Source organism: Periplaneta americana, chromosome 4 (assembly GCF_040183065.1).
Source record: "Periplaneta americana isolate PAMFEO1 chromosome 4, P.americana_PAMFEO1_priV1, whole genome shotgun sequence".
Lineage (NCBI taxonomy): Eukaryota > Metazoa > Arthropoda > Insecta > Blattodea > Blattidae > Periplaneta > Periplaneta americana.
Genome location: NC_091120.1, coordinates 38,864,989 through 38,891,523, shown reverse-complemented (window position 1 = coordinate 38,891,523; position 26,535 = coordinate 38,864,989). Strand labels below are relative to the sequence as shown.

General features: G+C 37.4%; 1 protein-coding gene across 1 annotated transcript in view; it reads left to right on the top strand.

The window, feature by feature from the left end:
• Window positions 1-5,052: 5,052 nt before the first annotated feature.
• The window catches only part of Osi7 (Osiris 7), a 45,188-nt gene continuing 23,705 nt past the window's right edge, over window positions 5,053-26,535 (top strand). The window contains exon 1 of the mRNA XM_069823205.1: window positions 5,053-5,714. Coding sequence (XP_069679306.1) covers window positions 5,123-5,714 — 592 coding nt within the window. The 5' untranslated portion in view covers window positions 5,053-5,122. The remainder of the gene's footprint in view (window positions 5,715-26,535) is intronic.

The window sequence follows — 26,535 nt, the reverse complement described above, 5'->3', positions numbered from 1 at the left end:
GATTACAGCAGTGAAGAAGATAGCTAAAATAACGGCAAAGAAAATCAAAATATTGATTATATCCATATCAATGGTCATGATGACGATTACAATAGCTATTATGAAAAAAAAAACGATGAAAACAACTGTGATTGTAAAGAAGACGATGGTGATGATAATATGACTCTAATGATAATGACAAAGCAAATTTATATAAGTATTTCATTAGAGTGAAGTAACTATAGCAAGCTACATTAGGTATAGGCCTATGTGTGTTTTTTTTTTTTTGCATTCCTTCGTCCCTTTATTATAGCACGCACTGTCGAGTATTCCCACGACTAATTCCAGTAACATGTCGAGATTTTGCCTGTTTTAAATGACATGTAGATGCATTCACTGAGGAGATCTAAAATTCGTTTTACAAATAGTTAACGGAGAAGTTCCATCGCAGTTTACCTTCTTATATTTCTCACCGTCTCGGGTTCTGTCAGTTATCGGTTTGTCTAGGAAAGGTTAGAGATTTGTCCATAGTGAAGACTGTAAAATTTGTGCTAGAAAAATTGTCGAATTACTGAATTTCATTGCGCAGTATATTGTGTTTATTATATCGCAATAGGGTAGTAAAGCGGTCGCAAATGAAAAAACAGGACAGCACAGAATAAACTATAAGTTCCCATATTAAGTACTGAAAATAATGAACACGAAAGAAAGTGAATTTTAATCATCACAATCTAAAAATTTGCGCCTGCATTGCATGCAACCACGAAGTCGTATAATTTCGTGGTTTCGAGGAAGTCATAGTCTTAGATTTGAATCCCACTTAGGCCATTAACGTTTGTCAGTTGTCAATCTGATGTCATGTGTTGTCTAAGGTGGAGATCGGTGTATTATAAGCTTGAAAATATCACTTATCTCCGATAACAGGCTAAGAGAGATTTCTTCCGAAATTTTTCCCAAAGATCAGGTAATCTATGGCGAATCTTCGGCCTCATCTCGCCAAATATCATTTCGCTATCAACAATTCCATCTATGCTAAATAACCTCGTAGTTGATACAGCGTCGTTAAATAACCAGGTAAAATAAAACATGTAAAGGGCATACGGTTGTTAAACTTCGGTTCGTTATGGGTTTCAAAATGTTAAAGAACGTGTTTAAATACAAGGAATAACCGTGGCAACGAAATGCATTATATGGATACAAAAGTACCTCTCGAGTAGGACTGAAACATGGAGAAAATGCTAATGTATTGGTCAAAGACATTTCAGGTTCTCTAGTGAAGGAATTATTCCCTCTTGTTTGCTGGAAAGAGTCAAGGGCATCTTGTACAGTCTGAACTACGAACTAACATTTCCACATCTCGTCAAGCCAAGAAAAAGTAATTTTCACTATACCAATATTATTCTCATCGTATCATTAACATTAATATAGCCTATTGCAGAATCCAATATATACCCAATGTGCAAGAATTTGTATAAATTGTGCTCTAATTTTACAAAATCTATAACAAAATACAAATTTTATTAGTAAATTAAATAAATTCCAGAAAACAAGTAAACTTGGTAGCTTAGTTGGCTTACGACGACCGCAGACCTGAGTTCGAATCTTAGTGATGACGGACTTGTGTTTTGTGAACAAAGCGAATGTTGTGGTGATATTATCGGGGTTCTTCCATTTTTTCTAGTCATTGTGCTGACAATCTCCAAAATTTCTCTTCCATTATCATCTCCGTCTCGAAAAAATGGACATCTTCTGTGTTTGCGTGACGAAGGATCGGCCGTCCGCCACAGCAGGTGTTCCACACAATGTGTGCAAAGAAAGATAGATGGCAGTGGTAACGAATTATACACGACTATATCTGTACAAGAAGTATTCAAGTCTGCCAGGCTCTTCTGTTTGTCAGATGTTTTAGTGACAATTTATATAGCTCTATCAGGTAGCCTATGGCAGATTATGACCGTAGGTATGGTGGGATTTGATGACTGGAGAGCCGACCACCACAGTCAGCACGCAACGCATTCCTTCACAGGTGTACAAAAAGCTTCTTTGGGCTGAAAAGATTGTGAATGCTCTATGTCCCGCCCGATAAATATACTTGCCCAAAAGAAAAGAATGGAACGACTCTTGATGAAGGAAACACAAAATTTCATGCCGCGGTTCGCTATCTGATCATGCTCAGTATCTTGTATCTGGGACTCTGAATATTTCATCTTCCCATTTTTTTTGGAGAGGGCAAGTGTATCTATATCTATATCTATACGATACACTTAAACATAACATTTTTTGGAAAATATTTCGTGCAGTATTTCAGCCAGTGAATTTCAAATGGAGAAGATTAATAAACGAAGAGGTTTACCGTCTCTACAAGAAACGCAACACGAAGCAAATCCAAAAGGCTCTAAGACGTGTAGGATACTAAGAACGTCAAAAGGAAACGAAGTTACAAGTTTTACAAGAAATACCACATGAGCCCAGGCTACTGGGAAGGCTAAGAATTCGACATTTAGGTGACTTAAACACTAAGGGCCATATTCATAGACATTCTTAGCGCGGGCTTTCCGGTTTTTCGTGTTCATAAACGGGTGTTAGCGATATGTTATACGAATCCTGTACGAGTAATCAGTCGATAGCCGGGGTTAGTTTAGCACGCTCGTAGCGCGGGTTAGAAAAATGTCTATGCATTGCACCCATAAAGACTTTATACTCCATATTCGTAGACATTCTTAGCGCGGGTTTCCGGTGGATGATCGGCGAATTAACGTTTTTCGTATTCATAAACCAGTGTTAGCGATATGATATGATATGATATGATATGATATGATATGATATGATATGATATGATATGATATGATATGATATGATATGATATATGATATGATATGATATGATATGATATGATATGATATGATATGATATGATATGATATGATATGAATCCTGTACAAGTAATCAGTCGATAGCCGGGGCTAGCTTAGCACGCTCGTAGCGCGGGCTAGCGAAATGTCTATGCATAACACCCTAGAAGTTTTTCATTAGAAAACCTGTAGAGAGAAAGAGAGTACGATGGTATTTTATTGTAAATTAAACAGAAAAGAACTTTCATAGTTGTCAAAACTAATAATAATAATAATAATAATAATAATAATAATAATAATAATAATAATAATAATAATAATAATCAAACACAAATGAAGAAATGCAAAGGACATTCCTTACTTTTACCAAATTTAAAGATCGATATTCACAATTTAAAAAATGTTATTGGAAACGTATTATTATTATTATTATTATTATTATTATTATTATTATTATTATTATTATTATTATTATTATAGCTCCAAAATTTACAAACAAAGCGCTTTTGCACCTAGGGTAGGTTGCAATTGTAGTAAAAGAGAAAAATAAAGAATGATATCACGTGAATTTATGCGACAAGCATTATCATTATACAGAATGGACCATAAATAATCTCATTAATTTCAGGTAGTTTCTCTTTCAGATATTTCAAACAAAAGAGGTTAATACAATTTTGCTCGTTTTTGCGTCCTTTCGCAGATAAAAAATGTTTTATATGAAACATTTCATAGCGTATTTTGGGAAAGCTATTGATTTAATTCCCCATGTGTTCAGTCACTTTAAGAGAGCAGTGTATTATGATAATAAATGATTGAAATAATTTTAGTTTTGTTCTTTAAATGTGCAGAAATTTGATCCGAACAAATGTAACATTTTAACACTTTTTTGGAGAACGAAAAGTTACATTTGTTCGGATCAAATTTCTGCATATTTGAAGGACAAAATTGGAATTCTTTCAACCATCTTCTATCATAATACACTGATCTCTTAAATTAAATGAGCATATTGGGAATTCGGTCAATGGCTTTCCCGGAACACGGTATGAAATGCTTCACATAAAACAAAGTTTTTCTCGAAAAGGAAGCAAAAAAGGAGCAAAACTGTATTAAATCTTTTTGTTTGAAATAAGTATCTCAAGGAATAACCTCCTGAAACCAATGACATTCCTTACGGTTCACTTTGTATACACAGTAGGTTATACATGAAGAGTACAATTTTTAAAAATTAAGTCAGATATCATACTATATCTCCCTCCGGAAACTGAAAATTCGATTACTATCGACGAACGCATAAAAAGAAGTTGATGATAAACTATTTCGCTTGAAACATGGACAAAAAAAGTATCTTTTTTTTTTTAGATCGAGCACTGTAATATATTTCAACGTCATGATTAGGAGTCAATTCTACCTATATCAACTTTACAATATTTGCATGCCGTTTAATATTTCTAAATAAACTTTCCCTGATTCTTCAGAGTTTTACTGCAATATGTCTATGCGATTGCTTCTAGAGGTTCTTATTTTAATTTAAGTAATGACATTTCCTCAATACCAGTAGTCATAACTGAGACAGGCTCAAAACCACCGACTCTTTCTAACTCCTAGAGTTAAAATTTGTTTTAACGTCAACTTTTCCAACGTCCATCAACTAAAGCATCACTAGCTTATCGAACATATTGTAACTCCATCAGCCACTTTCCCGCAAAAGAGGGAATGTTAATCAAATAAGTATTTTAACTTTCCCCTGCCTCTTATTAGGCAGGTACACACATTCCGGATCGAGAGCGGGGTCAGTCGGCCCCCCGTATACCCACACGTAAAAAGTGACCTTCGGGGCAATTTCATTGAGGGTACAAATCTTCTGTCTTATCTGGATCCAGGTTACTCGTGAGCGAGCAGAAGAAAGTCGGCCCAGCTCCCGACTGGTCCAGATCGGTGAAGGAACCAGGTTGTCCGGGAGTGAAGGGGGGAGGGAGGTAATGCACTGGAGGTTACACACGCACCTGTGCGGGCACTGGCCGGCAGAGACAAACAGAAGCAAAAAATTCTTCCCATCACCGTCTCCTCCCACCCCACTCCGGCAGAGCCACTCCTATGAGGGGGCCTGTGTTATTAACGTACCGGCCTGCACGTGGTTTCACTCATCTGTGGAATAGTACAGAGGGAGAGGGGGGCGAGGAGGAAGACTCACTCCAATCTTTATATAAGGCTAACTACTCCGGTGTTACCCTTCACAAAACAAGGTTCACGTCTCACAGACGACATTGCTCTTACTTCTGGCGGAACATCAGCATGGCTTTGTGGCGTGCGTTACTTTTGGCCTGTCTAGCGACGGCCGCTTCGGAGGCCCTTCCGGCGGCGAGCGTGGCGTCGTCCCAGGAAGTGCCTGCACCACCGCCCGCGGTCCCCCCTCAAGAAGCGCGCGGACTCCAGCAACACAGCCGCAACGCCATTCAGACGGGCGACGATCTCATGGACAGTGTCTACAGCGACTGCCTCAGAAAGGACTCCATGTCATGCGTGAAGTATAAGCTGTTCTCCTTTGTGGATAAGGTGTTGGGAAGCAAGGACAGTTTCACGCTCACAGAGGGCGTCACTGTGGTGAAGACGGCAGGCTCGCCGCCGGACGTTTCAGGAGATGGAGCGCCCAGGGCGCTGGGCGAGGACGAGGAGGAGAACAGCAAAGACTTGGAGAGCATGGTCATCAACAGGGTGGAGCGGTTCCTAAAGACGCACACTCTCAAAGTGGACCTCAAGGGAAACGAAGTCCTGAATGCCGTCACCTCGGCAGGAAGGGCTTTGGGCGATGTGGCTGATACCCTGGGGCTCACAGAGGAAGTTGATGATGACAGCGAAGACGGCAGCGAAGAGAGAGGAAAGAAAAGTGAGTACCCAGTTTTATTCCAACATTTAAGTCTGGATACTGGAATAATAATTTTATAACAAAAATTCTGTAGTGCTCGGGAAAAGTGGCACAAGTCAAAAATGTTAATTTTACAGGAGAAGGGGGGGGGGAAACTATCTTCACACTGGTTTATGTCGATTTGATTTTCTTCTATATGAATTATTGTAACGGGAGAAATACTTATGTCTCTTTTCTCAAGCGAGCAGATGTTCCGTAAATTGTCAATAAATTATTAAAAAATGTTTGTGGAAACTGACTTATGCCACTTTTCCCAAGCACTGCAGAATTAAAATTCTATGAAAAGGGACAATTTTATGTAATAATTGTCTTATTCCGCTCTGGACGAAACAGTGGCGTTTCTAGCTATATATATATATATATATATATATATATATATATATATATATATATATATATATATATATAGCTGACTCGGGTTCGAATCCCGACAAGACGAGGTATTTTTCTCTTCCAAACGTAATGGGTAGGCCTATAGATATTTGCTTTAAACGTGTATGTGTTATGTGTTTTCTTATGTGGAGGCCTTGGTGCAATGTTGACCACGTGATTAAAGAGTCCCACCTGGAGGTCTTGTGCAGTGTTGACCACATGATTAAAGAGTCCTACTTGGTACACAGTATTCCCAAGAATAAGTACAAACATGACTGTCAAATGATTGAATTCCTTAACAGAGGAAATGATGATAACATATCGATGGCTAAGAAGTGACATCTCGTATATACAAAAACGGTCAGTTACAACTACATTATTATTATTTAGAATAAGTTGACTAATTTATCATGATGTTTACAAAATTGAACATTAACTAATAGTTTGTCCTCGACTAGAAGATCCTGCGAAGCAGATATATAAAAAGTTTAAGATAAATTAATTTTTGAAACAATTTTATGATTCACCTGCAAATTCAGAGAAACAAGGTATCTCTTCTCATCCATCGATATATTATCCCCGATATGAATAATAGTGAGTAACTACTTGCTAGTGAAATTATCTAAAAAGAAATTCAGGAAAACAAATTTTTCAAATTCAAATTTGCAATTTATTAGATTCTGTATTAAACGAAGAGAAGGCGAGACTTTTTAAAATGTTATAGGCTAATCCTAGAAGTTGCAATGTTATTATTATTTAGGTTATAAGAGAAAATAAAATACAATACTTATTTTTATGTAGGACATGCATGCTGCTACTAATGCAGATTGTCTACAAAATTAAAGAATATTAACCCATCTCTACCTCTACTCTGTGAGCCTTCATAGCCTATAACAGGAGTGCCTTTGTTTTTACAGTATAGATATATTTTCATAGCCTAACAAAAGATTTCAGAAAACTGTCAGTAAATGGTAACGTTTTATTCTGCATTAAAAATGAAGCGTAACTTTTCAACTTCGAATTTATCATTCATATAGGCCAAAATCCCTGATTACGTATATAACAGATTAGCCATTGTAATGTTAAAAACGGTAGCATGTGTAAGAGAATAACCGCTAGGATCGCCACCGTCGATTTAAAACAACCGCTAGATGGAAGTACAGTTGCTCCATGCAATTCAAATGGGAATTATAACGTGATTCCTTCTACTATCGCTAGATGGCAGTAGCCTATAGTAGCCTAAAATTGATAAAAGTTGCTGCCGTCAAAGCTATAAGGCTGAACAATCTGTTATATGAGCCGTTCAGAGCAAAAGTAGTGTAAGTCAGAATTGGATAATGAGGTTTAAAGTAAAAATTCTGTAAAATACAGCGCAAAGTAGCAATTAATATGGCCTTCTTGCTATCCACTGACTACTAATAGTTTAAATAAACTGAATATTAATTGCTACTGGACATTCCATTCCCTCCCATGAAAGCTGGATTTGAGTAGATATTCTTTTCTTTCCTGTGTTGTTTGAAACGATGACTTGCACGATACATATTTGCAGGCAGTAATTGTGTGTTTAGGGGCTATGTAATATCCCGTAATAGTTCTAGAAAAACGACTTCGTGATAGTGCAGTAATAGTAGGTTTAGTAGTAGTAGTAGTAGTAGTAGTAGTAGTAGTAGTAGCAGTAGTAGTAGTAGTAGCAGTAGTAGTAGTAGTAGTAGTAGCAGTAGCAGTAGTAGTAACATTGTTGTTTACATTCTGTTTACCTGAGATTAATTTTAACTATCTTGTTCTCTCCTAGATCCACAATAGCACAATGTGAATTCAACGTGTAGAAATGTTATCTCGGAAACACAAACCCAACCAGGAGAAATTGATTTAATTCTCGTCCATTAATTTCTTTAACGGTTTTGATCCATGTAGCCTTCTATGAAATGTAGATACAAACGATTATTTCCTAGGATAACTTATAGTGGCTGCAGAACTTGGGTTAGTACGCTCTTGTTTCCAATTAGTATATATTCCAACTTGTTGAATTATTCGGATATTATTACGTGTGATTCAGAGAAAGATGTCTTAGTTATTGTGCCGAAATAAGGATATTTTAAGTTGTAAATTAAAAATCCGTAGCGCTACAGCCCACGAGTGGCCAAGACCGACCAGCCGGCTGCTGGCCTCACGGCCACATGCCTAAGCAGAGGTGGACGATCATCCAACCAGAAATGGAGGTATCGTATGGTTAACACGATGACCCCCCAGCCGTTATAGCTGGTTTGCGTAACCGGATTTCGCTACCTATCGCAGCTCCCCAAGTGCATCACGATGTTGGGTGGGCGCCGGTCCCAAACACTGGCCGAAATTTCACCAGAAAATTTCTTTCTCCATGGAGAATACATACTTAATCTTTAAAAAATAATTAAGTTTTTGCAAAAAAACTAAAGTTTTTATTTTTTTCTTCTATTTGTGTAACATCTGGGGTCGCGGTCATTTCACAGGCATAGTGCATTTTTTTATCTTTATTTTTTTATATTTTGTAAATTATAAGAATTCAAAGAATAATTTACTCATTAAATTAATACAGTTAATTAATCAATGTAATAACCTCCATCTAGCCGGCCTCGGTAGCGTAATTGGTATAGCGCTGGCCTTCTGCGCTCGAGGTTACGGGTTCGATCCCGGCCAAGGTCGATGGCATTTAAGTGTGTTTAAATGTGACAGGCTCATGTCAGTAGATTTACTGGCATGTAAATGAACTCCTGCGGAACAAAATTCCCCGCATACCGGAGACGCTGATATAACCTCTGCAGTTGCGAGCGTCGTTAAACAAACAATAATTTATAATTTTATAACCTCCATTTTCAAGCACTGTACCTCACGTTCCTTGCATCTGCTTATTATAGCCACTCAGTCGCTTTTTCAGATGTCCTATATATCCTTTTCTTTGGAATTCACTTTATATAGTCTCTCAACAAGGCATAGGTCTATATTTATTTATTGTATTACAACATTTCAAAGTGCTGTTTTTTATTCAACAATGATCTAGTATACAGTATTCACGAACTGCTCAACAGAAAAACATTCAGTAAGAAGAGGTCGTTATTAAAGTGTTTTAGGAGAAACAAAACACAAAAACTCTTAAAAAATAATGAGCATCTTCGAAGAATTGAATTCCAGATGTAGCCATCAAACTTGACCACAGAAACCGACATTGATATTAGAAAATCACACAAGAAGCTATTAAGAATCTTAATTTTATTGCAAAAGTACACTTTTAACTAATATAATAATTCAACAACCACAATCTGATTTATTTTTGAACTGGCGAAAAGAGAACGAATTTAGGAAGAGATTGTCGCATCGAGGTTTCAAGAAAAGCCAAATTCACAAATTTGGTAGGCTTCTTGAAAGAATCGAACACAAAAATTTATAAATGACATACCATCATGCTTCAGTACAGTTAGAAAAATTGAAGTACAAAAACTAGTATGAACAAGATGGATAAGATTCAAAGTAATTTTATATCATTTCATAATGATCATTTTCATGACACGTTCTCTTCTATCTATAACGTCGAAATTCCCATTAGCTTTTGTATTGCAATTACAAGAAACTAGAACAGAAGTGAGTGGACTTCAATTGTATGGCAGGCTTTGGTCCTTCAAAGGCAGAACGCTTCAGAGAGAGGAAACTCGACCACAGGATGATGTACACGTACTGCGACCTATCTCCAATAGATTAAACCGCTGAACAGTTTATAGATTATTACGCATGTAGCAATGCACCTCGGATCACGCCAGAGCCATTCGGTATATCTTTTCCGTGAGCATTTTTCATGCATCTTTCTGGAGATCTTGTCCGCAATAAATGTTCTAGATAGATGTGGCATTTATTCAGAAATATTATACATAAGATACACTACAATATCAGAATTTGCCCTTAAATTCAGTTCAAGGGTCTTTTGACCGTACGTGCTTTGTTCTTAACATAAACTTCAACAGGTGATGTTCTAATCAGTCTCGCCTTGAAGGAAACAATCCAGTTTTTGTTCGGATTTTCTATTCCCCATGATGTCAAGACACGCAAGTGACCCCCTATTCCGACCTAGCATTGAGGGTGATAGGCATTTTCTTCGTAGATGCTCTGCTTCCTTACAATTCGCTACAATTTGCTCCCAAGACTTCTTTCGCACACGTACGGTCTTACTAATAAACCGTGTATAATTTTTATACGAGACTTATGCGAAGTTGAGACAGAAAACGTTACTAATAAACCATGCATAAGCGATGGATGTATAAACAGGCTGTAACTATACAATGGGAATTGCTTTGCCGAAGTTATATACACGAAACCCCTTGTTTAAGCTTGTATATAGAGAAAAAATTGCCGCCCCTCTAACAGCTGTTCGAATCGACTGTCATTTTATGAAGATGGTTGCCTTGTAACCACAGAAGAACAATCCAAAGGCCACAGAATAATAAGAATAATATTACTATAGCTTGTACTCTTTGACCAAAATATAGCGTGGTAATTGATCGGAACTAGTTGTACTATCGATACTTAACACGGCACACTAGAGCACTCTACCGGATACAATAGAGAACCTCAGATATTCTATTACCTTTCGAAACTATGATGTAGCTGTGTTACTAATAAACCATGCATAAGCGATGGATGTATAAACAGGCTGTAACTATACAATGGGAATTGCTTTGCCGAAGTTATATACACGAAACCCCTTGTTTAAGCTTGTATATAGAGAAAAAATTGCCGCCCCTCTAACAGCTGTTCGAATCGACTGTCATTTTATGAAGATGGTTGCCTTGTAACCACAGAAGAACAATCCAAAGATCACAGAATAATAAGAATAATATTACTATAGCTTGTACTCTTTGACCAAAATATAGCGTGGTAATTGATCGGAACTAGTTGTACTATCGATACTTAACACGGCACACTAGAGCACTCTACCGGATACAATAGAGAACCTCAGATATTCTATTACCTTTCGAAACTATGATGTAGATGTGTAACAGTTATACTGTTATACACGACGTATGTAGTGATTATTAGTAAGGACTTTACACACGATTTATAAACGAGCTGTTCACTGTGTAAGTATAAGTCAGTTAAACGTCTGTATAAGAGTTTTTATTAGTAATACCGATAATGGACAGATGCGGTCTCCTTCTTCGGTGACAATTTTGACCCTTCCGTGCCCCCAAACTTAGTTATGCTAAAACCGCTCTTATATCTGTATTACAAGAATTTATGTAGTTACCCCTCCTCAATTAAGCATGAGGCAATAAGTGTTTAGACATACTTGTCATATGTTTCATAATGAGCTTGACGACATTTTTGTATAGTCAAAGAGATTAAAAAATGCGATAGTATAGCTCGCGCAAGAAACGATTACCGAAAACCAATGGTGGCGTTGCTGTCTGTTTTGACGTGTGTATGTAGGCACGCCGTGGGGGGAAGAGGTTAGAACCGATGGAAGTACTGTCTCTTCCAATAAGATGAACAACTGAAGACATCGCTGTGGAAATAAAGAACGTAGCAAGAGAAAAATTCGAAGCTAATTAAACGCGCAACATATGTTTACGAATGAAATAATAATACCGTGCGATACAAGACACGCATTCACATGCAATGGAACAAATTAAAGTCATAATTTAACTATCACAACGCAAGACTGATTCTATCGATGTCATTTCTCTTCCGACTGTACTCTTGAATATCATTCAAGTTATCTCATGACCTTTCCTCTCGCCCGCTCTTCCTTATCGCAGTGTGTGATTCGCATTCCTTCCGTCGGTAATCCCTGCTTGCGAGACCTATAATAGTAAGAACACACATTCTCAACATTGGCGTTTCGATTTCTTCCAAGAGGAAGCGAAGATCATTGACGATCGAATCTCCGAGGGCAATATCAATAGGAACATATCACGTGGTGTGCTACTAAATACTTTATGACGATAGCAATTATGATGATTATGATGATGAATGAAATACACTGACTTCTAAAACCAGCATTTACTGTAGTGGTCTTCCAAAAGAGCTCTGCGACCAGGTACGATTGAAGCGATCAAGAACATACATCTTGAGACTAACAGAAATAAAACGTATAATCAAATGCTACTAAATCATTCATAATGATAATGATTGTAATGATGGAAAGACATAAACTACCAAAATCAGCTTTCCTTGTTTTCAAAACGACGCTGAGACCAAGGACAAATGAAACTTTAACGAAACGATCGAGAACATTTTTACATCGATACAAGAAGGCCAGATAGCATATCCTAATAGTAAATACTTCATAACTATGACGGCGATTATGATTATGATAATAATGGCAATAGACTCCCAAAATTGGTCACAAATTCTAATGCCGGATTGGAAATTTACATGCCATGATCCATCACCTCCTCAATCATCAATATCATAAACATTATTCAAAATCTAATAATCAGTTACATGAACACACAATAGAAACAGGAACTTAACCGGCGTAGCTATGTCGGCTAAGGTGCTTGCCTGCCGATCCGGAGTTGCGTTCGAACGCAAGTTCAATTCTACTGATTACCTGGTTGGGTTTTTTCCGAGGTTTTCCCCAACCATAAGGAAAATGTCAGGTAATCTATGGCGAATCCTCGGCCTCAACTCGCCAAATATCATTTCGCTATCACCAATTCATCGACGCTAAATAACCTCGTAGTTGACACAGCGTCGTTAAATAACCAAGTAAAAAAACTTAACAATAACAACAACGGCTTACTGGTATACCAACAGGTGCTAAACTCGTGATATGATCACAGATGTTAAAGCATACTTACTTGCAACTAACAAATGGCTTTTAAGGAACCCGCAGGTTCATTGCCGCCCTCACATAAGCCCGCCATCTGTCCCTAGCATGTGCAAGATTAATCCAGTCTCTCATCATATCCCACTTCATCAAGTCGATTTTAATATTATCCTTATTGTAAGGTTTCATAACAAGCTGTTTTTTACGGTGATGGGTTGTTAGCCCTTCGCCCAACCCCCAAGCTGGAGGACCTCCCCTTATCGGCTGTTCACGACTGCTTATTCAATATATTCACAGCTACCCTCTATCCGTCTCCTCTATCCGCAACCTGAGGACGCGCCATGCCGTGGTGATAGGGATCCACAGATGTTAAAGCATGTGTACATAAACTTAAAGAAATTTCAATTTAATCTCGATGGGTTTCAAATTCAGGTCTACGCTGTCAAGAAACGGTCAAAGTAGTCGTGCTTCCAAAAGCGTGACAGTTTGGTTAATATCTTGATCAATATTCCCATCTGACATCTTTTTAACGCTTGCGTATGCGGAAATTAATACTTCTCACGAGATTGCCTCGTGGACCGGTAATTTTAATTGCGAAAAAAATAAAGCAAAACCTGAGATCATAAAAGTTTATCAAAGTCTTATGCAAACCATCAGATGAATAAAAAAAAAAAACTGCAACCTGTGCGCCGAGGCGCTAAAATTGATGTACCGAACCTAGCTGATTATGTGCGGGTATGTATATTAAGAGAAACCGGTTCGTTGGAAACAGACCGTTAAATTTCATGTTATTCATTCTACTCCTTCATTAAAGCAGGCTTAATTTTTGGATGTCATTTTGTTAATAAGTTTATTATTAAGTTTTACAGTTCAAAGTGTCAAACATGCACTTCATATGTGAATTATTCTAAAAAAAGTGATAGAGGATTAATGGATTTCCTACAGTTGAGTGAAAGGGTTTTGCTATTCGAGATTTTAAGGGCATGATTGGGATTTTTAAATTGTTTTGGATTTAAAATGATTTTGATATATATATTTTTTCATTTCTGTCTTCATATTCCTTGCATTTAAATTTAACAAGAAAGTTTTCTCGATAATTATTCCATAACAGCTTCCTCATTCCATGTCTGTCTCGAGACAACACAATAAAATTGATAGTCGAAACGATTCACACATCATTATGACATCAATGAGTTTTTAAAATTGTAATGAATAATAATATGTTGCAAACAAGACGGAGACCGTGGTTATCGGAAGAAATTAAAGAAGAATAATATGCGAATTCGAAATAAGGCAATAGAACAAGTGAACAGCTTCAAATACTTTTGGGGTGAACTTTGCGTATACTAACTGGCTCCGCAGTGAAGCAAGTGAGAGTAGTCTACTCGGCAGGGATGTAAAGTTGATACTGTGTAGCGCCTGGTTTGGAAACGTAGGAATATTACATCTCCTCTCTCGCTCCCTCCCACTCTCAACCATTCAATGCGGCCAAGGTCATTGACTTTACCTACACTATACCAACACAACTCCTCGAGTTCCCGCGTTCTCCTTACTTCTCCTGCGGAGCCATTTAGTATACGCACTGTACTATAAGCAGTAACATGAGCTGCTGCCAAGAAATCAAAAGGAGGACAACAATGGCAGAGAAAGTATTAAATAGGAAAAGGAACATCTTCAGCGGACCTCTGGAAAAAGAACTATGGAAGAGACTAGTGAAGTGCTTTGCATGGAGTACTGTATCGCATGGGACAGAAACATGGACATCACGATGAAGTGAAGAGAAACGATTAGAAGGATTTCAAATGTGTATATGGAGAAAAACAGAGCGTGTGAAATGAACATACAGAGTAAGAAATAAAACTGTGCTAGAAAGAGTGAGCGAAGAAAGAATAACGCTGAAACTGATCAGGAAGAGAAAAAAAATGGCTGGGTCACTGGCTAAAGAAGAAACTGCCTACTGAAGGATGCAACTGGAAGGAATGGTGAATGGGAGAAAAGTTCGGGGCTGAAAAAGATGAGAGACAGCTTTAAGATATATGGATCATATGCGGACACGGAGAGGAAGGCGGAAAATAGGGAAAATTGAAGAATGTCGGGTTTGCAGTGAAAGATCGGCTTTTGAGAAAAAACTATGAATGAATAAATAAAATTTCATTACAGAAAATTGGATTCATTTGGAAATTAATACTACAGTTAAGTACTGTAGAATTACACTACGTTAAACGGCTAACTACTTCCACCTTTATACTCCCCGCATTTATTAATCGCCGCATTTGTGTACAAATAATAATGAATTCATTATGTTATTCGTTTCTGCTCTATGTTTTATGACAACTGGCTCGATTCCAAATTACTTTGTTTTAAATACATCATACTCTCCGTCATCCAATGTCAATTATTGTAGTACTGTAGAACTCCGATTATCCGTCACTCTAATAACCGATTGACGGATTATCCGACTGTATCTCGCTTTTTTTTTTTTTTTTTTTTTTTTTTTTTTTTTTTTTTGCTGCAGAAACATATGAAGTACTATTTTACGTTATATTAGTATGTATTTTTGCTAGAGAGTGTTATTACATGCCTTTTCACTTACACAATGGTCTACTCAACTTCTGTATAAAATGTCAAAATGTCAAAAGAAAACGTGTTGTGCCAGGTACCGAAAAAGTGAAAATAATTGAGTAATTTGGGGAAAGAGAAACTGTGACTCATCTCACATCAGAATACGAGATTGGTGTTACAATTATGCGCGATTTAATAAAAAAACAAGGATGAAGTGTATAAAGTATGTAAATCTACAACATGAGACCTCTAGTATTCCTATATTTCCGCTGACAGCCATTACAAGGAGTTTCCTTGCTCCATAAAACTCCTCGTTGACAACTAGACTTAAATTAGTGAACTTCTGATCCACTACGTGGCGTGTTAAATGCAAGACCACCGAGGAAATTACGAAAGTGTATGTATTATTCACTTAATTTATGAAAATATTTTATGATAACGGATTATCCGATTTTTTCGATTAAGCGTTCAGTTCACCTCCTTCATTACCACGGATAATAAAGGTTCTACTGTAATTGCAATATGAGGTCACAATATTAACATAGATAATGACCAGATTCCTTGAATTCCAAATGCTTAAACGTTACAAGCTGAAAATGTTACGAAATGCATAAATTCATTACATGATTTTCTTGTTAGAAAAATACAGTAATCTTTATTTCTAAAATTGCTGTTGAAGACTATATTAATCCTGCTCAGCCCCTCGAAGCTAACATTAGGATGCCACTACGTAGCAGTAAATATTGAAAAACCGCTTCTTGATAATAGCTTGCTAACTTGGCATTAAAGTCTTGTTTTTGTCTCCCGAGGCTTGTAACTCTTAAGAAGTGGAAACACCCAACGTTTTAGGTACATTAAAAGAACTATTATTTCATACGTCTACAAAACACGATTGCCATTTACTTTCGTTCTTAGTTTCAACTAGAAATCTCTCTCTCTTTTTTCTCTGTCTGCCTGTCTCTCTCTCTCTCTCTTTATTTCTCTCTCTCTCTCTGTCTGGTAAAAATAAAGTCGCACGCTGTGCTTACGTGCCTTGAGAATTCCTGTTTGTAGCTTGAGTGTTTTGTGGTCATGACACTGAAATTAAAGGTCACAGGCCCGTCTACAGCCCATCCATTACTCTTTCTACAACACAAAGCACTTGCTCAAATGCATGTTGTCCTACAGTGCAACGCACTCAACCGACATACGTGTAGCAAGATAATTCACACGTCACAGATTTTCCAAGACTTGGCGTAGGCCTAAATGTTAAAAGTGTACGTTCCAAACTTGAATCTCAATGCAAAGAAGAAGACGACGAAGAAAACTTTATATCTCACTCTAAATATTCCAATTTTTTACTTAGGCCTATAGCAATGGTGGGCATTCCTGCGGCATTGCCGCAGTGACGTCAGACCTTAGCGAAGCACCAAACTTACCCCCTACTTTCCCCTTTCCCCACTCCATGAAAATATTGCGCGTGTACGTAGCGGATTATACTGGATTGCTGTACTTCAGAGCTTCATTAGTGATACAATGTCTTTCGCAGAATGAAATTAATCGAGAGGATATCACACTTACAAGAAAGGCGGTTCTTTCATTTCTCATGTTTAGGATAAGTTACAAATATTCAGGACACGAACTTAAATTATGTATATTCTTAAAATAAATCACCTGTTATACGAGTTCAAGGAACACAGATTCAGTGATTTTCAAAGGATAGAGAAAGATTTCAATATTTTGCCACTCCTTTTCATGTTTAAATTGAAAATGTTATCCCACAATTGCAATTACCTACAGGTACTGGATTTGCAGAATGATGGCTTCTTGAAAGCAGAATGTGAAGGTCTACTGGGGGCTAAAATTTTTTAAAAGTTGTCCAGTACTATATATCCACTGCTTAGACAGTTTGCTTAAAAAATAATGAGTACCGTCATTTCCCATAACTATGGTCCTGGAACATAACTTATTGTCTACGATACAACTATTCAAATTTTGTACTCCATAATGTAGTACCTCGTTTATCTATATTCTTGCTGTACTGTAGTTTGAATTCAAGTCACTGCAGCTATCTACGAACGGTCTATGTTACTTCTACAGTGATCTTTGAATGGTTGTATCGTGGATCATAGTTGTGTTCCAGGACCATAGTTATGGGAAATGACGGTAAGTATTCATCAACCTACCAGTGTGAACGGCTGTTTTCTAAAATGAAATTTATGAAGTCCAGCCATAAATCCCGCTTAAGCGATGCTCATCTCCTTGCGCAACTGCAAATAGCATGCACAGATATAAATCCCAATTTCGAAGAAATTGCTTTGAAAAATGATTAATTAAATATCACGTGAATGGACTATTCTAATTACATATGGTAGGTAGGAGTGTAGTGGCGTAACTGTCTGTAAATCCGTCACTGCATTGTAGAGTGCAACCCTCCCACAGCATGTAGGTGCCATTTAAATCCTGCCTTGTGGGTTGTGTTCATTTTGCCCACCACAGGCCTATAGAAACGGACAGCAGTTAATTTTTTTTTAGTTTAGAGATGGCGTTTTCGTTGGGCAAAATTTAATCAAGGTAAACAGCCCTGTGTCACTGTTAAGGTTCCAGAAACTGCCACTAATTGGGGTGGAGCTTAATTCAAGTATCTACAGCGTAATTTCTGTCGTTTCTCAATTCCATTACAATTTTTTTTTATTGCGACTTCTTGTATATTCTAAAAATAATGATACTAGTCTACATGACATAAGAAATGAAATGGATGTGTCAAATTGTAAGGAGTAAAGGGAACCCAAGATACCACCGAAAAGAAATGGCGAATATTCTAATAGTACAGTGGCAACCGTAATTTCTTTATGCCCCACTCTATTGGAATTATTATTTTATTTTCCCTAAGCAGAGCTCTTATCTTTGCCGTTATTCGCCCCGAGTCTACTCATAGATGTCGCTAGACCAATTATGGTCCGTCCCAGGAAACTGTGGAGTGGAAAGACGAAAAAAAAAGAGGGATAAATCGCAATAAAGAGAACACCAGTAGGGGAAGATATTCCCACCCACATGAAATGTGCATTCGACACAACACTCGCCTATCACGTAGAGTGTCTGGTGAGCTAGTATGGGAAAAGTGGAAGAGGTCGTGGGCGGAGCTTCTACGTTCGCTATATTGCGATTTGCCCGAAACAACACCTCTGAGCAAGTGGTATTGGGAGGGCGAGGGCCGATGACTGCTCTGGGGGGAGGCATTGCTTGAACGAAGCGATTAATCGCTTGTAGAGGAGGGGATAATTTCTTTCTGAACTCTCCTCTACCTTCTATCACGAGCATGTTACCCCTTAGCGAATTGGAGATGATGCTGCGTGCAAGACATTCCGGCACAGATAGACTCCGCCCCCATATGCGCGGATTCCTGGACGGACCATAGTTCGTCAGGGACTATTCAGAGTGCACCACACGTGGTGGACTGTATTATTAGTTACGAGAAGACGAGCGGATTGCGGTTACTAATTATGATAAACACTACTTATACAGATAAGCATTCCAGTAGCCAGGTTATTACTCATGCCGAAAACATTAGTTACAGTAAGCGTATGGGCTATTCCATATGATATCGATCAGTAAAAAACCTCGCATTTTTATAATACTCTAATTTTTTCCATATTTATACATGGTGCTGAGGAGAGTGCATTTGCAAAAATATATTATCGAAAGTTAAACGGTTTTCGTACTATTGAGCGACAAATTTAGCGTATTTTATAAAAACAAGCCTCTTTCAGTGCTCAGAACTCTGGAACCATTTACCGCAGAACATTGAACGGGAGCTCATTTTGAAGCTGACATATGGTAGGTTATGATAACAAGTAATCCTTATTTTTATTGTATACAGAGAGACAGATAATCTGATTTTACTTACTTTTAGGCTTTTTGGCCATTTGTAAAAATGTAAAAAAATATTGAGAAAAAACCTTGCAATATTAAGAGGGATTCGGCATTGCTTGCTTAGTGGCTCGGCAGTAAGTTTCGAGGATATTAAATAAATTATTTATATACGCCTAGACTTGAACGGCGCAATACCGCACGCACTGGCCGAGAGCTGAAGATAGGCGAGCGTTGGGAGTCATTTTACTCCTGTGTTTATGAAAACTTGTGATAAAGCTAACCCAGCTATGCGCTACTAGTCGAAACATCACGTGTTTATGTCTTCTGGCCTTGCTTGCCTCGGCTAGCTCCCGCCTCACAGACAGCTGGTTAGTTCACGCGTGTACTATTTATTTTCTTTATTTGATATTTTCAATACTTTCTTATCAACGGTGTACCAGTAAAAAAAATGTGTTTATTTGTACTTTCAATGCGGAATCTAACCATATATTTTAAAAATATTTTTTCGTGAGCAAAGGCGTCTTAATGAAGAAAAATCTAAATTTCTCCATTTCCATAAAAAAAGTAAGAAAAACTATTTACATGTCAATATAAACTTTAATTTCTCAGCATCAAAATAAACCATGATTTTGATCATTGGGTGAAAGGGTTTCGGAGCCAGAACAGTTTAAAGTTGCTAATTTTATGAAAATACGATAAATTTAAATATTTTTAATTTAAACACTATAAAGATCTGATGCCTCAAACTTTGCACAAAGCATTGTATCACAGTTGTCAACGGAAAGAAAAAGTATCATTGTATTTAAAAATTGCAAGGTCAATTTTCTCTATATTTCGTTCGATTTGAGATGAAATAGCCCGCATGGAAAATTAAAGGATACCGTATTAATTATTTTAATAAAGTAACAATTAACTTGCTTACTCTATATACTAACAGTTTAACTTCTCACTTCCTAAGCACAAGACCAATGACTAGCATATTTTTAATGATTAGTATGGCTATTGCATCACATAATATAAACATCAATGTCACTAACATACTTCCCCCTCCCGCTTCACTCTTCTTCTTCTTGTCGTGAGTAACAAAAAGTACTTTACACATAATGATTGATGATAATAATAGAGAATTATTGAGAAAAGGAATACACGGGGAAACCCCTGTGTTGTCTGAACTACGGCCTTGTCTAACACAAATTATATATTTAGGGAGAATCAGCCGAAATTTGAACCCGGGTCCCTTTACATTAGAATTACTATGAGAGTGATTATTACTATTGACCTTCAGAGTTTACAAAAAATCCACTGAGTATAAAAATATAAGCGTCCGGATTGTATGAAATTTTGTAAGAATAATCTTTGACGTGTCCTAAATCTAGACTATGTTAGTTTCTCTTGTGTTCGTTAAACTTCTCTAAATGGCTTGAACAGGCGAATTTCAGATGTAGTGTTACTCATGGGCGAATCAAAAAATGCATATAGAGTGTTAGTTGAGAGGTCGGAGAGAAAAAGACCTTTGGAGAGGCCGAGACGTAGATGGAAGGATAATATTAAAATGGATTTTATGATTGTAGAGACCGGATTAATCTTACCCCGGATAGGGACCGATGGCTGGCTTATGTGAGGGCGGCAATGAACCTCCGGGTTCCGTAAAAACCATAAGTAAGTAAGTGTTACTCATGGCACTCTTTAACAGCTGTAAGCAACCTAATGTAATTTTAGTTGACATAATTTCAGAAAACATTTTTCAGTAAATTGCCGCAGTTTTTTTTCTGAAATTCTTATTATTAAAGTTGGGTGAAGAAATTTTATTATATTGTATAAAATATAATGCACAGACGCAAAGGAAATGTCACAGCAAAAACACGATAGGCCTATGTTTCGCTCTTACAATGTAATTCTCTCCCTACGGAGGAAATGTTACGTTTCTCTCCCAATTTTGGTAACATAGAAACAGACATTTACTCCCGGTCGTGGAAAAAAATTAATGGAGCATAAACAGGCGCTTTCACGAAACAGTCCACACCTGGGGAGTAACGGTTAGCGCGTCTGGCCGCGAAACCAGGTGGCCCGGGTTCGATTCCCGGTCGGGACAAGTTACCTGGTTGAGGTTTTTCCGGGGTTTTCCAACCCAATATGAGCAAATGCTGGGTAACTTTCGGTGCTGGACCCCGGACTCATTTCACTGGCATTATCACCTTCATTTCATTCAGACGCTAAATAACGTAAGATGCTGATAAAGCGTCATAAAATAATCTACCAAAAATATTATAGATTTATTAATTTGTCCTACAAAATAATATCTGTAATATTGACAACATTAAATATTTACTAAAAAAATTCACGAAACATAACTACCGAAACCTCTCATTAGTGATGTACCGGTACCAGATTTTGTGTTAACAGAATAAAGCACCAAAAACTCGTAATTTATCCAAACATTATAATAAGTTTTTTTTATTGAAAAGTATGCTCTCATTTCAAGGTTTGTAGTTTGTCATTTGCGGAAAATGTATTACTCATTCTTCTATAGAAGAAGATATATTAGCCACGAAATTCCATGAAGGGCAAGGGCCCCCTGACTATACAGGTTGGTTTGTTAAGCAGTTCCCGGTTAGTCATTCCGGGAATGACTGTCATTTTTGTAATGTCATAGTTTGGGATGCTGTCTGGGTTAACTCAAGCGTTCATAAACTACTGAGAATCGATATTTTGCCACTGGTAAGACCGAAACCTCGATTTCAGCGGTCATTGAATTTACGAGGTTTTGTAATAACAGCGACGAATTACCAAGTAATACCCTTTCTGTTATGTAATTTTATTTTGTGTCTCTAAATTCGTCATTATTTCATTGTTTCAATTTATGCGTATGTCCACTTATGTAAGTGAACGTACAACTTCGTGATTTAAATTGCTTATTTCTCACATGGGAATTGTTTATGTAAATATTTCGTTATTTTGTCCTTACGCACCTTCTCCACCACATGCAGAATTGCCATCTGACTAGCCAGAGGAAAAATAAAATGTCTACAAAAGCAACTGGAAAGTTGGACACTTCGTAAGTACACATCGAATACATTTTTATGGTGCCGGAAAAGCAGTCTTAATTCACACAACATTAACCTTAAATGTGTACACTTGTCCTCCATTTATGTTTACTGTTGCCTGTGAGGTATTACACATACTTACACGTCTGTATGTTAACCGCACAACAAAAGAGCCTTGTTCTCTATTTTGTGGTACCAATGAGTCGTTACTTCGGGGTCATTTCCGTGCATACTTCCATTAGAACATTCTGACACCAATTCATACTCTGTTTTGTGTTCAGTACATTATTCAACTGAATTACTGTTTATTTTACTTAACAGCAACATCACTCATAAAACACAGTTTGAAAGCTTTTGAATTGAATTAAATTTCGGGTGGGGGCACTATGACTAGAGAGCGGAATTTAGGCAAAAACCTACTTTTTTCATTGATACATAGCCTACAGGCTTGAGATTTTATATTTACAGTTTTCATGGAAATATAGGCATAAATAAAGGGGTTTTGTAGTGTTTAAATGCCTAGTTCGAAGTTAGTGCCTATTTTTAAGTTTTAAAAGTTTTTGCATCATTTTTCCTAACTGTTCACTGTTTTTCTCAACATCCTGTACCGTTTACACCCCAAGACGGATAACAACTCCTCCTTCCTGGCAGTGAACAACACAATAGAGAAGTACCTCCGGGCCACCCCTTCTTATTCTGACAATCTTTCAGTCCTAAAATTCCAATTTTCAGTCGGCCTGAGTGGCGTAGTCGGTATAGCGCTGGCCTTCTGTGCTCGAGGTTGCAGGTTCGACCCCTGCCCAGGTCAATGGCATTTAAGTGTGCTTAAATGCGACAGGCTCATGTCAGTAGATTTACTGGCATGTAAAAGAATTCCTGCGAGATAAATTATTATTATTATTATTATTATTATTATTATTATTATTATTATTATTATTATTATATCTTTCTCTGTTTGTCAGCAATTTAACACAAACTCGCTGGGTTGTACTCGAATAAGCATTCTGTTAAAATCCAAGACAAATAACAACCCCTTCCTTTTTTCTCACCATTTGTAAGTACCGCAGTGAGCAACACAATAGCCACAATAGGTGCTGATCATCTACTGTGAAGCACACTATGAAATGTGATTGGTGAATGAAGAACACCTTATATTAGTGACATTCTTTAACAAAAAAATACTATTTTTTTATTTTATGAGACTAAATAAAGGAGTTTAAGAGCCTATTTTAAGCGCCTAAAATGTCACTTTTTAGGGCCTAAAATTCCGCTCTCTAACTATGCCACTATGATCGAATACTGCGGCCTAGGACATCTATTATTGAGCTAACCCTCAAGATGGGCGCATTTACAAACCCATACCGGCTGACTACACTAAGGTTCGCTGCATAACCAGATTTCGAGCAGGTAACCCCCCTCGCCCTTAAGCCAGCCTTCTCCGTACGTCGCCAGCCGGCGTTCGGGGAATACTACGAAATGATAACGAAATTGAGATAGGAAGGAATCTGTCGACATCTCCCATGAGTTGACAACATTGCACTCGACTTGATTTATGCCCGTCACGAAAGATTTTTACTAGGAGGTGATTGAATCGGGCCAGACAAAGGCTATCTGTTATGCCGCACACAGCTACAAGGTTTGTCTGCAGCGACTTTGTGATGGTTTGACAACTGTTTGAAAACTGAATAATTTCAAGGGAAAAATTGTTCCGGGGCCGGGTATCGATCCCGGGACCTCTGGTTGAGCGTACCAGCGCTCTACCAACTGAGCTACCCGGGAACTCCACCCGACACCGTCTCAATTTTTCCCTTTGAAAACTGTTCCAACCTCACCTATTGCTCATGATCAACGATGACAGGTTTGAAATTAATTTGAAACCATCTGTGTACGAACGCTCATGTACTGTAAAATAAGTTACTAATCTCGTATACTGAAGATGTAATTAAATTTCACTCCATATTTTAATAAACAAATATAGATAATCATCGACACATAAAATATCAATGCAACAAGTACGTGTGTGTGCCAGTCCAGTGGATAAAAGCAAAACAAAACTATCTTAACACGCTTGCATCAATGTGATTTGAGATTGGTTTAGGTGTGATTCGCAAATTTTTCTGACCGTTAGAAAATAGTTTGGTGATGGTTTGATATGCTATAAGAACGTCTGACTTTGATAAGCAAGTAGCGTGTGAAGTGGACGGACATAATAAGAAATGAAGTTGTGTTGGAAAGAGTGGGTGAAGAAAGAATGATTCTGAAACTGATCAGGAAGAAGAAAATGAATTGGTTAGGTCATTGGCTGAGAAGAAACTGCCTTGTGTAGGATGCACTGGAAGAAATAGTGAACGGGAGAAGAATTCGTGGCAGAAGAAGATATCAGATGACAGACGACTTTAAGATATACGGATCATATGAGTCAAAGAGGATGACAGAAAATAGGAAGGATTGGAGAATGCTAGGTTTGCAGTGAAATACCCACCCTTGGGCACAGCACTGAATAAAAATAAATAGATACAAATCTGGCTTTCAGGTAGAAGCTCCATGTGAAGCAGGCTTGAATAATTTCAAGGGAAAAATTCTTCCGGGACCTTTCGCTTAGCGCACGAATGCTCTACCGACTGAGCTAACCCAGGAACTATACACGACACCGTCAAAATTCTTCCCTTATTCGAAAATAAATAGAGTTTGAAGTTATCGCTGCACAAATAGTAAAGTCGTTGTGCTCATGCTCTTGACAGTTGGAAACTGCTGCAGAAACAAACCTATAAGATGACAACAGACTCAACAGCGCTTCCGTTGCGCATGATGTCATACTTTCACGCCCACTAAATGATACGAGAGGCGTGACAGAGAGGTAGGCCGTTTTTCACTTTAAGATTGACCTGAAAATACTCTAACGTCGGTGTTATTTCCAACAGCCCATCACGTTGCAGCTCGGTTACATTTAAACGTGAGCGTCTTGTCATTGGTAACTGATGACGTTATGCATTTCCACTGCTGCCACGTTTTGTAGACAGCTGTTAATAAATTTACTGTCCTGCTCGGCGGCAGGCAGGAATAGAATTTGCAACAACGCGGCCAGTTTAAGACGTAAACAAAGAGGAGGAGCCACGCGGAAATAACAGCGACGTGGCTTTTTTATTGTACGAATACAACATGTTATACTACATTATCTAGAGTAAACCGTACTTGACAAGAGCAGACCCTTACTCTTCAAGAGTTTAACGACAAATAACTTAATCCCCATTTCAATATGAGCGGTAGGAGCACTTGTTTTCTGTTCACTTTTGATATGTTTGTTGCCGGGCAATAATTCTCAGTCTCGACGCCGTATTAGGTATCGCCATGCCTACAAATAACATTTTTTCTTCATATACGAGTACTTAGTAACTAGCTTCTCAACTGATTCACATATCGTATTTCCTTTCGTGTTCATGAAAGGAGCATATTTCCTATTATTCTTTGAAAATATATAACAGATTGTGTTTTCTGACTGGGAAGTAATTAACTTAGCGTTGTAGATGCCATAAAGAGGTTCTTTGTCCTGCAGCCAATAGAATGGATTATAAATGTATTTTAAAGTTTTCAATGCTATGAATGAATACCGCACTTCTTCCACACGTACACAATACAAGTAAAAAACCTGGTGAACAATCAATATAGAAGATTTTCAACAAATGTGTTGCATATAAGACATACACCATTTAATCGTTAACATCAGTAATATTAGCATAACATCACGTAGAATCTGTCTCACACCGACATTAAATACAAATATTTTATATTTTATCAATTTTAACCATTTATATATATATATATATATATATATATATATATATATAATAGTGACATTTAACAAAATGTAACATGAGTTCTACGTAATTTACATTCATATTTATATTTTTATATTTCACCTTTCGGCAAGTCGGCGAAACAACACAAATTAGTCAAATTGAGGATTTCTCACATATAACTCATTATTAATTATTCAAATCATTGTTATGCTTATTACTCTGAACACATTATTGGACTTACGTTTAGATTTCGTTGTAACATTCTGAATATCTGATGATGCCGTATAGGCGAAAACGTTCTCCTGTAAGATATATTAGCAAATAATAATTTTGCAAATAATTATACTAAATCATAGGAT